A 16,792-nucleotide genomic window follows, 5' to 3' on the forward strand; every position below is an offset into this window, starting at 1 on the left:
GCAGCCTAGAGAGAGGCCGGTGGGTGCTGGGTAAATTCACCGAATGTCGGTTTAAAAATGGTGCTCAGCATTTGATCCCGCACCTTGTTGGCAGGATTCTGACTCCCAACGCCTCATGGGACTTCCGTAAATCCCGCGAGGCGTGAAGACTGCCGGGAGGGACACTCCGGGCATTCACCGGCCGCACTTTGCTCAAGGAGTGGGCAACGCAGCCGGTGGATAGCGCCCTAAGTGTTGACGCCAAGACTGAATTGTGTGCGGTTCGCATTCCCGTTGGGGGTGCTATTTTTGGAGTAATTCAGGACATTCTAATGGGCCAGCACTCTGCCTACGTGTATCTAGAGCAATTCTCTAGATTCCCGCTGGTGTCCGATTTACTGGGGCGTTATTCACACTGGCGAGCTTGACAAGCTTATAAGCATTCCATTCCCCACACACTCTCATTGTAGCCACGAAGATAGCTCAGAGAAGACCAGCACCACGCTTCACTGAGTCAGAGCTTGAAAGAATGTTGGATGCGGTGGAGGAGAGGCGGGACACCCACTTACCCAGGGTGCGCAAGAAGCTCCCGTCTGCGGTCGTCAACAAGGCCTAGACAGTCAGTGCTGTGAGCCTTACCAAGCAGGCAGGCACGCAGTGTTGGAAGAAGATGAATGGTTGCCTTAAGGCAACTCTGCTGAGCCACTACATCTGTTGCTCATGCATCATTCCCGACCCTCACTCCTCACATCACACCCCCACTCCCAATCAGGTAAATCGAAACCCACCTGCCTGCATCTCCCTCACATCCCACCCTGTACCAAACTCCAACAGCCATATTGTATCTTTGGCCAGGTGCGTTGTTGACACCAGCTGCCCAATCCCAAGAAACTGCTGTAGTCTGGACAGGTTTCGCGCTTCTGGAAATTATGATCCCATCGCTGGTGGAGATGCAGACGCAGAGCCGGGAACTACAGCGGGGAGCTTCAGTAACATTTAGCACCTGCAAGTGCAGCTGGAGGTGTCCAACCACCTTCAGGTGCAGGAGATGCTACTGACAATATGTAATACCCTGGCCAACACCGAATAAGTAGCATCCACGGTGGTTGCCCTGGGTCAAAATGTCACATCCATAGGTCAAGACGTCCAAGCTGGAGCACACTGTGCGGTCATAGATGGCTGAGGTTCAGGAGAGGAGAGCCCATTCACAGGCAGCCAAGTACCAGGCCCACATGGACATTGCTGCGGTGCTCCAGAGCTTGGGCCATTCACAAAGGGTCATGGTTGAGGGCGTCAAGAGCATTGGCTGGGCTTTGACTGACTTGGGCCAGTTAAGAGGGACATGACTGAGGCAGAGAGTCACTCGCTGAGTGGCGTGGCCCATGGTTGAGGGCATTGAGACCCTGGTCGAGACGAGGGCAGGCCTCCAGTCCTGGCAGCACCAGTTGAAGGTGAATCATCCGGAGCCCCCTCTGGCTTCACCTCCATCCCATGGAGCAGCCCGGGGGCCGTCGAGCACCCCGAAGGAGGATGAAGTGATGGGCCCAGACTGGTGTCTGCCGCAGGGAAGGTGATGGACCACCTCAGTGCTTCTGAATCCCCCAACCTGACACTGGCACACCTGATGGGCAGCGGGAAAAACAGTGTGGCACCTCGTCACCTGTGACACCCGAAAGTAAGACAAGGCATCAAGGTTCAGGCCCTCCAGAGGACAGCCACCAAAGGCATCTCAGGTCAGAGGCGAGATATGCAGCAGGCCACCTCCACGTCTGATATGCTGTCTGGGGGGGACACCTAGAAGGAGCAGTAGGCCACATATGGTAAAAAGGTTAGACACTAGTTAAGTTGGCACGGGTGCAACACATAGGTTAGAGGCAGGGGTCAGGGCACAATAATATATATCGTCACTATTAAACACCTTTTCATCGACATTCCGACCTGCCTCAATCCTCTGTCGGAAGTGTATTAGGGATGGGACGGGCTGGGGTGGGTGTAGTGGGTGTGCCGGATATGGGAGGTTGGTGGTGTGGATCAGGGGACTGTGAGTGGCTGTGGGAAAGGGGGCACCACTTGGAAGGGGATGGGGGTATCCAGAAATACAAGGCTCGTGTTCTTGAAGCACTTCATCACCCAGTTTCCAGTATAGAATATAGTTTGAAATGATTCTGATTAAATTCATAATTCTGACCATGTGGAAGCTAAAACTCAGAGCACCTTAGAAATAGGATGGATTTTACGGGAGGAGACAGATTACCTGCCAATACCCCCAACCACCAAAAGATCTGTCTGCACTGCGCCAACCAGAAAGCTGGGGCAGCCTTAATTGTTTTAGAATGGAACTTGTGCACGGTAGCGTGATGGTTAGCACAATTGCTTCACAGCACCAGGGTCCCAGGTTCGATTCCTGGCTTGGTTCACTGTCTGTGCGGAGTCTGCACGTTCTCCCCGTGACTGCATGGGTTTCCTCCGGGTGCTCTGGTTTCCTCCCACAGTCCAAAGATGTGCAGGTTAGGTGGATTGGCCATGCTAAATTGCCCTTAGTTTTCAAAATTGCCCTTAGTGTTGGGTGGGGTTACTGGGCTATGGGGATAGGGTGGAGATGTGGGCTTGATGCTCTTTCAAAGAGCCGGTGCAGTCTCTATGGGCCGAATGGCCTCCTGCACTTTAAATTCTATGAAATCTAATTATTAATATCTGGGAGGAAGTCTCAACCTGGAGAGTGATGCCGGCCAATCTAAATGGCTGGCAGCCCTGTAGTCCCAGCAGTGACCGCTACTGGGACTCCAGGTAGTTCCTGGAGAAGAAGTGTCATAAATGCTGGACTTGGGCGAGTCAGGATTATGGGGCAGGCCTCGGTGGTATGATGATGGTGGATAAGAAATGTGTGGGGTGAGAGACCCCCCAGTAAGGATAGTCACGTGGAACGTGAGAGGGGTAGTAGGCCCGGTCAAGGGTGCTTGCGCATCTTAAAAGTTTGAAAGCCGATGTAGCAATGCTGCAGGAGACTCACTTGAGGGTGAAGGACCAGGTGAGACTTAAAAAGGGCTGGGTTAGCCAAGTGTTTCACTCCGGATTTGATGGATGGGCTCGAGGGGTAGCGGTGTTGGTCAGCAAAAGGGTACGCTTCCAGGTGGAGAAGGAAATAGTGGCAGATCAGGGGGGTAGATATGTGATTGTGGCAGGGGCGCTGGAGGGGAGATTAGTGGCGCTGTTAAGTGTATACGGTCCCAATTGGGATGATGTGGGATTCGCGAGGAAGGTGTTTGGGGCCATTCCCGATTTGGACACACATGAGCTGATTGTGGGGAGGGACTGGAACGTGGTGCAGGAGCCAAGGTTGGACAGATCACGGCCGCGCTCGCTGGTCCCATCAGGGGGGCGAAGGCGCTGGCTGGGCTAATGGTGGAAATGGGAGGGGTGGACCCTTGGAGGTTCCTGCACCCAAGGGAACGGGAGTACTCATTTTTCTCAGCAGTCCATAAGGTATACTTGCGGATCAACTTTTTTGTGGTGGGAAAGGCTTTGCTGGCTGGAGTCAAGGGGTCGGAATACTCTGCAATTGCAGTGTCAGATCACGCTCCACATTGGGTGGATATGGTGCTGGAGAAGGAGGTAGCGCAGAGACCGGGGTGGAAACTGGATGTGGGGTTTTTGGGGAACCAAGTATTCTGTGAGAAAATTGAAAAGGTAATTAAGGAATATGTAGGTTTCACTTGTACGGGTGAGGTGTCGAAGGCAGTCGTCTTTTTTCAGAGAGATTGAGGGAAGGATTACCTCGGTCATATGATGTGGAGATGCCGGCGTTGGACTGGGGTGAGCACAGTAAGAAGTCTTACAACACCAAGTTAAAGTCCAACAGGTTTGTTTCAAACACTAGCTTTCGGAGCACTTCACCTGAGGAAGGAGCAGTGCTCCGGAAGCTAGTGTTTGAAACAAACCTGTTGGATTTTAACCTGGTGTTGTAAGACTTCTTACTGTGCTCGTTCATATGGGGAGGGAAGGTGGCCAGAATGAGAAAGGTGCTGCCACAGAGTGGAAGGCAGGCAGGGGGTTTGGGTCTTCCGAACCTGATGTACTACTACTGGGCGCCGAATGTGGAGAAGGTGCGGAGCTGGGTTAGAGGGGTTGATTCCCAGTGTGTAAGAATGGAGGAGAGTTTGTGCTGGGGGTCGGGGCTGAAAGCACTAGCAACAGCGCCGCTCCCGATAGCTCCGGGGAAATACTCAGGGAGTGCGGTGGTAATAGCTTCATTGAAAATCTGAAGGCAGTTTCGCCAACACTTTGGGTTGGGGGTAGGGTCAAGGGAAATGCCGATTCGGGGGAACCACAGATTTGAGCCAGGGAGGTGGGATGAAAGTTTTTGTAAATGGGAAGAGAAGGGGATTAAGACGCTAAAAGATTTGTTTCTACGGGGTCGATTTGCAGGATTGAGGGAACTGGAAGCAAAGTATGGGCTGGAACAGGGAGAAGTGTTTAGATACATGCAGGTTTGGGTTTTTGCCAGGAAGGAGATACAGAGCTTCCAGGAGGAACCGGCCTCCACATTGCTGGAGGAGGTGCTGATGACAAGGGGACTGGAGAAGGGGGCAATGTCAGTGGTGTACGGAGCTATTTTGGAAGAGGATAAGGCACCACTGGAAGGGATCAAAGCAAAGTGGGAGGAAGAGCTGGGAGAGGTTATAGAGGAGGGGGTCTGGTGTGAGGTGCTCCGGAGAGTGAATTCCTCCAGCTCATGTGCGAAGTTGGGGCTGATACAGCTGAAGATGGTATATAGAGCGCACCACACGAGGGCAAGGGTGAGCCAATTTTTTGAAGGAGTAGAAGATGTGTGTGAGCGTTGCGGGGTGTGGGGGGGGGGGGGTGTGGGGGGGCACTAATCACATTCATATGTTTTGGTCCTGTCCAAAGCTAGGGGATTACTGGGAGGAGGTTTTTAGGGAATTTCCAAGGTGGTGCGCGTGAAACTGGACCCGGGTTCCTGGGAGGCCATATTCGGGGTGTCGGACCAGCCAGGGTTGGAAATGGGTGCGGAGGCAGATATCATAGCCTTCTCCTCGTTGATCGCCCGAAGGCGGATCCTGCTGGGATGGAGAGCAGCCTCTCCACCCAGTGCCCTGGCGTGGCGGGGGGACCTGTTGGAATATTTGACCCTTGAGAAGGTTAAGTTCGAACTGAAGCTTGGAGGGGTTCTACAAGTCATGGGCACTATTTATTATGCACTTTCAAGGACTGGATAACATCGCACATTAGTTGGGCGTGGGGGGGGGGGGGGGAGGGGGGCTGAGTAGATTAAGGGTGACTATGGGTGATTCCTGATTCCTTTATGTCATTTGTTTATGTAAACATGCGGGCTGATGTTTGGGGGTTGGTGGGAGGATGGGAGCGTTGTTATTGTTACGGGGATTGACATATCTGTTGCTGGTTATTGTTTATTGTTGGTGGGTGTAAATTAGGGAGAAAATGTGAAAAAGGAGGAGAATAAAAATATTTATTTTAAAAAAATGAATGCTGGACTTCAAGTAAGTTTGAGAATTTTGGACAGGCCTGCCTGGCAGATGCCAACGAGAGGGGGAGGAAAGATGTTTTTAAAGGTTGAGGTGGGAGACCTAAATGGTGAGGGGTGTATGATGTTGTGACGGGAGGATGCCTCTGATGGGTACAGGGTATCCCCCAGTAGAGGTAATCATCCCCTTTCCTGCCAGCTGCTCGTCATGCCTTTGCCTTCCCTATCGTGTAAAATATGGCAGAGGCAGAATTGAGGCCCTTAAATGTCCATTAATCATGTTTGCCTGTAAAGAAATTAGGAAGTAGCATTTATATGGCATTTCTCAGGATGTCCCAAAGTGTTTTTCCGTCAATTAAATACTTTTGAAGTGTGGCCACTGTGTAATGTAGGAAATGTCACAAGCATTTCGCACACAGCAAGATCCTACAAACAGCAAGGAGATAAAGACCAGATAATCTATTTTAGTGATATCGATTGAGAGATAAATGTTGTCTGTGATGTGTTAAGCAGGTAGGTTCGGTGTGGACTGCACTCGATGCAGGGAAGCTAGAAACAGACGTCTAACACTGGAGAAGATCCAACACTGTTTTATTCAACGATAGAACTGATATACATATTCAGCTGTGGGTCGACACTATACTGAATCTTCCTGGCATCCGATGCTGCTTCGAGGTCGGAGGCCTCGATGTACAAGAGGAACTTTTGCTTGAAGATTTTCCAATTGGAGCCGAGGTTGCCAGAGATGCGGAGCTGCGGAGGAGGCTGGATGTTTTCCATTTCACCGGATGGCTGCTTGCTGGTCAATGCTGATTCACTCGAGTTAGGCCCGTCAAGATCAGTATCACTCCGGTACCATGATGTGTTAGGCAGGTAGGTTTGATGTGGACTGCACTCGATGCAGGAAAGCTAGAAACAGACGTCTCACACTGGAGAAGATCCAACACTGTTTTATTCAACGATAGAACTGATATACATATTCAGCTGTGGGTCGACACAAAACTGAACTGACTGGAGACCTTTTAGTAGCCTGACCAGACTTGCTACCTACCGCATGGTGTTTGCACTTACTAGCTCGTGGACTCTGATTGTCTCAGTGGCTAGGTCCCGAGAGAGCGGGAAACCTAGTGCCCTCTGGCTTTATAGTGGTAGTGTCGTGTCTGGTGATTGGCTGCACTGTGTTGTGTGCTTACTGGTCATCCTGTGTGTCAATCACTGCCTGTCTGCATCTCATTATATACATGAGTGGATATTATGGCATCTCCCCCTTTTTTTTAGATAAATAAATACTAAGGTGTGCGTTTATATGCCTGCCTATATACAAAAGGTGCCTAAATGAATGTATATACATAGGAAGGTGTCGATAGTGCAGATACATGGCAAACAAAACAATATTTACAGAGGTTAAATCGATGGAGTCACGAAATGTACAAAAGTTCAGTCTACAGATTCAGTCTTTGTGGTGGGCAACAAATTCTTGTTGATCGCCGCAGAGGTGGATCAGGAGTCGCGTGCACGTGGATAGGCGGGTTCGCGGTGGTCGCATGGGCCGGCAGGATTGCTGGTAGATCGGTGGCCTCGTGGCAGGGTATGTCCGGAGGAAGCATCGTGGGCGGCGGGGCACTTCGGTCAGGTAGCGGGCGTGGAACTCTTCGCAGTGCCCGTCTGTTGCGCCGTAGCAGGGAGCCATCAGCCATGTGGACAAGGAACGATCTTGGGGCTACTTGTTTGATCACAACAGCTGTGGCTGACCAGCCGCCCTCAGGTAACTGGACACAAACATGATCAGTTAGGGCCAGCTCGGGTAGATCCGTGGCATGAGCATCGTATGTGGCCTCCTGTTGGGCCCGTGACTGCTGCATTTTCTGTAAAACCGTGAGGTGGTCAAGGTCTGGAACATGGATGGCTGGAACTGTGGACCTCAGAGTGCGATTCATGAGCATCTGCGCTGGAGACAACCCAGTGGACAGTGGGGTTGCCCTGTATGCCAGCATCGCCAGGTTGAAGTCGGAGCCTGAGTCTGCAGTTTTGCACAGCAACCGCTTTACAATATGGACCCCTTTCTCGGCCTTCCCGTTTGACTGCGGGTAGTGGGGACTGGAGGTTACGTGACGGAAGTTGTAGGACTGTGTAAGATCAGACCATTCCTGGCTGTAAAAGCAAGGACCGTTGTCGCTCATTACCGCGAGCGGAATCCCATGCCTGGCGAACATTTCTTTGCAGGCTGTGATTACCGCCTTCGACGTGAGGTTGGACAGTTTCACCACTTCTGGGTAACCGGAGAAGTAGTCGACGAGGAGTACGTAGTCACACCTCTTGGCGTGGAAAAGGTCTACACCTACTTCGGACCACGGAGAGGTCACGATCTCGTGCTGTTGCATTGTTTCCTTGGGTTGAGCTGGTTGAAACTTCTGACAGGTAGGGCAGTTGAGGACTGTGTCGGCAATGTCCTGGCTGATGCCCACCCAAAGACCGCCTCCCGAGCTCTGCGTCGGCATTTCTCGACCCCCAGGTGACGCTCATGGAGTTGGCCTAGCACCATAGCCCGCATGCTCTGAGGAATTATGATCCTGTCGAGTTTCAGAAGGGTTCCCTCCACCACCGTCAGGTCGTCTTTTACGTTATAGAACTGGGAACATTGTCCCTTCTGCCAGCCATTGGTAAGGTGCTGCATCACACGCTGCAGCAGAGGATCCTTGGCCATCTCCTCACGAATTTGGACCACCCGTTCGTCAGAGGCCGGAAGGTTGGTGGCACACAACTGCACTTGCGCTTCTATGTGGCAGATTAAGTCACTTTGTTCACACGGTGTGGTAATGGACCTGGATAGGGCATCTGCAACGATCAGCTCTTTGCCTGGCGTGTAGACAAGTTCGAAGTCATAGCGGCGTAGCTTAAGAAGAATTCGCTGTAACCGAGGTGTCGTGTCATTTAAATCCTTTTGGATTATATGGACTAGAGGCATGTGGTCCGTTTCTACCGTGAATTTTGGCAGGCCGTAAACATAGTCGTGAAACTTAACTATCCCTGTCAGGAGGCCCAGACACTCCTTCTCAATCTGTGCATACCGTTGCTCAGTGGGCGTCATGGCCCTGGAGGCATATGCCACTGGAGCCAGGACGAGGAGTCATCTCGCTGAAGGAGCACCGCCCCAATGCCGTCCTGGCTTCCATCAGTCATTATCTTGGTTTCCTTGGTTGGGTCGAAGAACGCTAGAACCGCGGCTGTGGTGAGCTTTGCTTTCAGCTCACGCCATTCCTCTTCATGCGTGGGCAGCCACTGGAATTCCGTCGACTTCTTGACGAGATGGCGGAGGGCCGTGGTGTGGGATGCCATATTGGGAATGAATTTCCCGAGGAAGTTGACCACCTTCTTGTCCTCCGGGGTCTTCATGGCGTTGATCGCCGAGACCTTGTCAGCATCTGGCCGCACGCCCTGCTGCGAGATGTGGTCACCCAGGAACTTAATATCCGATTGACCAAATGAGCACTTGGCCCGGTTGAGCTGGAGAATTCTCTGGAATACCTTCTTGAGGCGAGCGATGTGTTCCTGGGGCGTTGTGGACCAGATAATTACGTCGTCAACATATACTCGCACCCCATCGATGCCCTCCATCATCTGCTCCATGATGCGGTGAAATACTTCGGAGGCAAATATGATCCCAAAAGGCATCCGGTTGTAGAATAGCGACCGAACGGGGTGTTGAACGTGCACAGCTTGCGACTGGACGCGTCCAGCTGTATTTGCCAAAAACCCTTGGAGGCGTCCAGCTTAGTAAAGAATTTGGCATGAGCCATCTCACTGGTCAACTCTTCACGTTTTGGTATCGGGTAATGCTCCCGCATGATGTTGCGGTTTAGATCCTTAGGGTCAATGCAAATGCGAAGCTCCCCTGACGGCTTCTTTACGCAGACCATGGAGCTGACCCAGTCTGTTGGCTCTGTGACCTTTGATATGATGCCCTGGTCTTGGAGGTCCTGTAATTGCTTCTTCAGACGATCCTTGAAGGGTGCCGGCACCCGTCGTGGTGCATGAATTACAGGGGTGGCGTTCGGCTTGAGCAGGATTTTATATCGTTATGGGAGTGTGCCCATTCCATCGAATACGCTGTGGTACTGCGTGATAATGTCATCTATGTCGGCTTGCAAGTTTCCATCAGGCGAGGCCGTCGCCGGTGATGATGACATGGTGTGGACTCGCTGAACCAGCTTCAGGAGCTTGCAGGCTCGAGCACCGAGCAGGGACGCTCTGTCAGGCCCGATGATTTCAACCCGCAGTGTTGCCTTGATCACCTTGTTGGATACCCCTAGTTGAGAGGAGCCACTGGCAGCTATGGCATTGCCATTGTAGTCAAGGAGCTGGCAGGCCGGTGGAAGAATGCTTGGTCTGGCGCGGATGGTGTCGAGGTCGGATTTTGAGATGAGGTTCGCTGATGCGCCGGTGTCCAGTTTAAATTGGATGCGAGCCTTGTTAACTGTGAGGACAGCACACCACTCGTCGTCAGGATCCACACTGAGGATCGAGAGGCCTTTTGCCGTTGTGGTGGAAGGCAGCGCATGTGTAGTTATGATGCCCACCCGGTATGGGGACTTGAGGCACTCAGCATCAGGGTCTGTTGGGCTGTCGGGATCGGAATCTGGCATGCCTTGTTGTATTGAGCGGACACTTCTGCGCCGCAGCTGGGATCGCTGGCTGCTGAGCGATGGAGAAGATCTGCAAAGGGCTGCGTAGTGGCCAAGCTTGCCACACTGTCGACACCGGCCTCCTTTTGCCGGACATTGCCGCTTTAAATGGGCGGAGCCACAATTCGAACATGTCATGACACCGACGTCAGCGCGTTCCGTGCGCCTTCGCGCATGCGCAGTGCAGTCGGTCGACGTACGCACCTGCGCAGTCAGGTTGTCGGGCTTGTCGTCCACTCAGTCGTGGCGCGCATGCGCAGGGACCCGGGAAAAGCGCACAAAACGGCCATTCTCCTCAATGCTCAGGCCCTGCATTTGTGCAATGGCCTGCACCCGTTCCGCCTCGTGGGAGGCCAGCTTTGCAGTTTCTGCCACCCTGATGTGGGAGTAACGATTCTTAGCATGCTCATGGACAACACACGTCTCGATAGTGAGACGGTCAACTGTTTGACTTTCAGGAGCTGCTGCCGAAGGGAGTCGGAGTGGACCCCGAAAACGATCTGATCCCGGATCATGGAATCAGCCGTCGAATCATAGTTACATGACTGCGCTAGGGTACGGAGATGGGTCACCAAGGACTGAAAAGGTTCATCCTTACCCTGAAACCTCTGCTGGAAGACGTACCGTTCAAAGCTCTCATTCACCTCAATGTCGCAGTGGCTGTCAAACTTCAGCAGGACTGTTTTGAATTTTGTTTTATCTTCGCCGTCAGCGAATATAAGGGAGTTGTGGATATGGATGGCGTGGTCCCCCGCGGTGGAGAGAAATAGCACGATCTTTCTGGCATCCGATGCTGCTTCGAGGTCGGAGGCCTCGATGTACAAGAGGAACTTTTGCTTGAAGATTTTCCAATTGGCACCGAGGTTGCCAGAGATGCGGAGCTGCGGAGGAGGCTGGATGTTTTCCATTTCACCGGATGGCTGCTTGCTGGTCAATGCTGATTCACTCGAGGTAGGCCCGTCAAGATCAGTATCACTCCGGTACCATGATGTGTTGGGCAGGTAGGTTCGATGTGGACTGCACTCGATGCAGGGAAGCTAGAAACAGATGTCGAACACTGGAGAAGATCCAACACTGTTTTATTCAACGATAGAACTGATATAAAATTCAGCTGTGGGTCGACACTATACTGAACTGACTGGAGACCTTGTAGTAGCCTGACCAGACTTACTAGCTACCGCATTGTGTTTGCACTTGCTAGCTCGTGGACTCTGATTGTCTCAATGGCTGGGTCCCGAGAGGGCGGGAAACCTCGTGCCCTCTGGCTTTATAGTGGTAGTGTCGTGTCTGGTGATTGGCTGCACTGTGTTGTGTGCTTACTGGTCATCCTGTGTGTCGATCACTGCCTGTCTGCATCTCATTATATACATGAATGGATATTATGACAGTCTGGACAAGGGAGAATTTCCTTGCGTTTCTTTGAAACAGTACCATGGGATCTTTTACATTTACCGCAGAGGCCTTAATTTAATCTTTCATCCAAAAGACACTTTGTACAGTAAAATGTTCCCAAATGTTTCATTCTCTCACACTTCTGTTATTTCACTTTTTAAGAGCCTGCAACTTGTTTTTCTTTGCAGCACCTTGCCTAACCTCGATATTCCATATCCCATGCTGGTTCTGGTGGGGCCCCAGGCTTGTGGAAAGCGGGAACTTGCTCACATGCTTTGCCAAGAATTCAGTGACTATTTTGGATACTGGTAAGAACAGACAAATAGTGATGATTATTCATCAGTACCTCATGAAATAATAAGTAAATGACTTGTAAAAACAAACAAAAATGTTATCTGTGGTACACTGTCTATCTATTTCATATATGTTCTACATTAATCCAAGCAATATCTTGACACATTGCTGTAATAGTAAAAGGTGAATGGCTCTGAATATGGTAACATTAAGATTGAACAGCATTTGAAAGAACAAATCGTGATCATCCAGTAGCAAAATAGGTTCAAGAGAGATGATTGGATCCTTCCAAAATATCACTGCATCACCCTGCTCCTTGAATTAGTCTGGAAAGAAGGACTTGCATTTATATTAGAGATGGACAATAAATGCAGACCTTACCAGCACTGCCCATATCCCATGAAGGAATAAAAAGTGCAATAGGATCACCAGAGTTGCAATATAGTGTATCATTTGAAAAACAACACCCCCAACACTGCTGCATTCTTCAGTATTGCACTGACGTGCCAGCCTGAATATATTAAAGTGCTGGAGCAGGGCTTGAACCTCAACCCTGTGTCTACTAAATGAGCCAAGTTGACATTGGAGATGCAATGAGACTTAAATGATGCACAAGATCTGACCCAATCCAAAAATGCTAAATTATGTGCCTTATATGTTCTAACTTGACGTGCCTGTAAGTTCCTGGTCCTCAGTATCAGATTTGGGATGGTGCCCCAAAGATGTGCTGTGGAATCCTTCTCTGGAGTCCCCAGGTAAGTGTTTACGTGGCAATTTTATAATAATCTTTATTATTGTCACAAGTAGGCTTACATTAACACTGCAATGAGGTTACAGTGAATCGCCACATTCTGGCGCCTGTTCGGTTACACAGTGGGAGAATTCAGTGTGTCCAGTTCACCTAACAGCATGTCTTTTGGGACTTGTGGGAGGAAACCGGAGCACCCGGAGGAAACCCATATAGACACAGGGAGAACGTGCAGACTCCACACACACACACAGTGACCCAAGTGGGAATGGAACCTGGGTCCCTGGCGCTGTGAATGCTCACCACGCCACGATGCACTAACTTCCCCTGGACAATTGTTGCATCCATTGGAATTAAATTTAAATTACAAACATCGCATTGTTCTACCACTTTTACACCAATCGTTACACTGAAAGAGTTGGAAGAAATAAAACCAACACCTCACTTCAGACTGAACCCCGCACAGGTCATCCTGCACACTCCAAGCCCCCATCCCCAGACTAATCACACCCCTTGAAATCCCCCAGCCACATGGGACTCCCCTGCCCCTCTCCCTCCAACCTAAGGGCCCTACTCGCTAAGCAACCCCTGTGGTGATATGCATGTACACATCAATATATAGCTGTCTGTCAGTGCACATAGCTATCGGTACGACCTCCGACCAACAGGTGGCATTTGAGATTTATTTTGTGACTCGAGACACTCGCCAGTTGGTAGTAAGTCGTGCAAGAAGATGGTCACACTTAGAGTAGCTCCAGGAGAATTCAGTGAATTCATTTAGTAGCCATCATCTGTATTATCGTTCGTCAGTTAGCTTTCCACGGGTTTGTTAACAAATCATCTTTATCGTTAAACAACCATGTGTTCTGTGTACATCGTTCCAACAGTTATATCACAGAACACAACATCCCCCACCAGCCAGCAGAGATTTGGACGAAATTTCCCAGAGCAGGTCAAAGCACTTTAAACCCTTGTAATTCCAGCGGACCATCACTTTGCACCACTGGGTAGAAGCCATGTCCATTGTATTTTTAGGTAGAGACTTGTTCGGGGTTAGTTTATTTTCTCTGTCAGTTCATAGCACAGATGAATTTAAGGGGAAGTTAGATGAACACGAGGGAAAGTAGAATAGAATGTTCTACCGATAGGATTAGGCGAAGAGTTGTAGATGAAGGCTTGTATGGTGAATGTCATTTGAAAAGGACTGTTTCTGTGCTGTACATTTTCTGTAATGTAATTGCAATCCTTTGAGAATTGTAAATGGAGTCACAGCTAAATTGGTTATTTCATTTAGTTGTTAGGCAATAATGATATCTTAAACAATGCTAATGCGTGTCACACAAGTCAAGAATGAACCAAGGACTTCCGGTGGCGGCCATGGAGTGAAAGGTTGCACATTTGGCAGCTCCCGCTCATGGTGGCCTTTTTGTGGCTTTTACACTGGATTGTTACAGGAATTTTGTGAAGTAAAGGTGTAGAAGCAAGACAGAAGGAAAGGACCCCCAGTTTATGGAGCAGCGGTCCAGAAAAAAATCAGAAATAGAGGAACCAGAAGGTGGTGGCGAGTGAGGAGCAGATATCAAGTGTGGAATTGGCAGATGCGCAGGGTCCGGCCCCGTCAGCTCAGTGGTCGACGGCCCTGTTGGTGAGCTTCCTAAACGAGATATTCACCCAACAACATAAGGATTGTGCGGAGGACCTGGCCCGGGCAGTGGACTCGATCAAGGCGGTGGTTGACCGCGTGGAGACGAGACTGACGACCAGAGGCTGGAGGTGCTGGCGGCGGAACGTGAAGAGCAGTCCACTTCGATGGCAGCAGGGATTGGGATGCTGCAAGATCAGCAGAAGTGGCTGCTGGAGAAAGTGGAGGACTTAGAGAACCGTTCTCGGAGGCAAAACATTCGGATCGTGGGTCTGCCAGAGGGAAGAGAAGGATCGGACGCTGATGCGTATGTGGGGATGTTGCTGGAGAAACCGCTTGGACAAAGTGCGTTCGACAGTCCTTTGGAAGTGGACCGGGCCCACACGGCGCTGATGCACAAGCCCCAGGGGGGTGAGCCTCCGAGGGCGATGGTGGTACGATTGCATCAGTTCCTGGACAAGGAACGTGTTATGAGGTGGGCAGGCGGACAAGGTGATGTACGTGGGAAGATGTTGAGATCCGAGTGTACCAAGATCTGGGAGCAGAACTCGCAAAGAGGAGGGCGAGCTTTAATAAGGTCAAATAGGTCCTATATAATGGGTGACCTATGAGGGCCGGGAACTGTACTTTGGCTCGGCGGAGGATGTAGAAGACTTTATGAAAGAGAATAAACAGATAGGAGAAGGAGGGCCTTGAACTTTGACTGCTGGGAACTGAGCTATGCTTTGTAAAACTTTTAACTTTTGAATTGCGATGTTCGGACGTATCTTGGAGGTTCTGTTTGTTTCTTTTCATTTTTTCGGTTCTGTTTGGGGTTAGGTTAGTATATAGTACTTTGTTAAGAGAGGAGGGTGGATGTTTGTGCTCGGACCTTGGGAGGGATTGTTTGTTTGTTTTTGCTTCATGCTTTTGTTTTAACTGTTTGCACCAAGAGCGAGGGAGGGGAATCAGTGGGGATGCTAGGCGCCAGGGGCAGGGGCTACCAGGCTAGCTGGGAGGGCTAGTTCATGGAAACAAAGTTTCTTGAGCTGAAGACCGATGTAGGGGGGGGAATGGGAGGGGATGGGGGTGTTGGGCGGGGGGTGGGGGGGGGGGGTGGACGAGACTGCTGATAGGGAGGGGACTTTCAAGCTGGTGGAGGAGGAGGGTTGATGATGGTAGTTGCCTGAGGGCGGGCCAGTAGAGGTGCAGGACATGGGCCAAAGATTGGCCTAGGAGAGGTTATGGTTGATCAGCAGGGGAGGGAGGATGGGTTCCCCCCGACCATGCTGGTCACGTGGAACGTTCGTGGACTGAATGGGCCAGTCAAAAGCGCTTGTGTGTTCGCGCACTTGAGGCAACTGAAGGCGGATGTGGCTATGTTGCAGGCGACACATTTGAAGGTGGGGGACCAGATTAGGTTGAGGAAGGGATGGGTCGGGCATGTGTTCCATTCGGGATTGGACTTTAAAACAAGAGGGGGTGGCGATCCTGGTCAAATGAATGGGTGGCATTTGAGGTGGGGAAGATAGAGGAGTACCCGGGGGATAGATTCATTATGGTTAGTGGGAAGCTGGAGGGAATGGCCGTGTATTGGTGAATATATATGCCCCAAACTGGGATGATGTTGAGTTTGTTAGGAGGGTGCTAGGGAAGATCCCGGACCTGGATTCACATCGACTGAGCATGAGGAGACTTTAACACAGTCCTGGATCTGAGGCTGGGTCGTTCGAGTCCCAGGTCTGGAAAGGTGCCAACTGTGGCAAAGGAGCTGCGGGGATTCATGGAACGCATGGTTGGGGAGAGGGGGGGAGAGAATCTGTGGAGATTCGGGAGGCCAAGGAATAGGAGTTTACATTTTACTCCCATGTGCATAAGTTGTACTCCCGGATAGACTTCTTTGTGCTGGACAAAACGCTGCTGGCTGAGGTGGTGGATACTGAATATTCGCAATTGTGGTGTCAGACCACGCCGCACACTGAGTAGACCTGCAAGTTAGCAAAGGGAATAATTTCATGGGCGGGCTAAGTAACCCCATTTATGAATGGTATAAACTTTATATTTGATGCATTGATATTAAGTGTTCTATTTCTACTATAAATATAATTGGAATATGGATTTCATTATTACATCAATACCATTACAGTCTATTGCAAATACAAATCTTGTTGCATATGAAATGACTACATGGGCGGCACAGTAACACAGTGGTTAGCACTGTTGCTTCACAGCGCCAGGGTCCCAGGTTCCATTCCCGCTTGAATCACTGTCTGTGCGGAGTCTGCACGTTCTCCCTGTGTCTGCGTGGTTTCCGGGTGCTCCAGTTTCCTCACACAAGTCCCGAAAGACACGCTTGTTAGGTGAATTGGACATTCTGAATTCCCTCTCTGTGTACCCAAACAAGCACCGGAGTGTGGTGACTAGGGGAGTTTCACAGTAACTTAATTGCAGTGTTAATGTAAGCCTACTTGTGACAATAATAAAGATTATTATTATTATCATGTCTGTCCCGAAAATCAAGTGAGTAGTGATTAAAGCTGACAGTTATAAGCAAGTACAGCTCCAAAAACCAA

General features: G+C 50.5%; 1 protein-coding gene across 2 annotated transcripts in view; it reads left to right on the top strand.

Annotated features, from left to right (window-relative positions):
- Positions 1-16,792, top strand: part of lrguk (leucine-rich repeats and guanylate kinase domain containing) — a 192,487-nt gene that overhangs the window by 75,930 nt on the left and 99,765 nt on the right. For both annotated transcript variants that reach the window (XM_072471117.1, XM_072471118.1), the window contains one exon: positions 11,745-11,864. In XM_072471117.1, the coding sequence (XP_072327218.1) occupies positions 11,745-11,864 (120 nt within the window). The remainder of the gene's footprint in view (positions 1-11,744; positions 11,865-16,792) is intronic.

Source organism: Scyliorhinus torazame, chromosome 13 (assembly GCF_047496885.1).
Source record: "Scyliorhinus torazame isolate Kashiwa2021f chromosome 13, sScyTor2.1, whole genome shotgun sequence".
In the NCBI taxonomy this organism is placed as follows: Eukaryota; Metazoa; Chordata; class Chondrichthyes; order Carcharhiniformes; family Scyliorhinidae; genus Scyliorhinus; species Scyliorhinus torazame.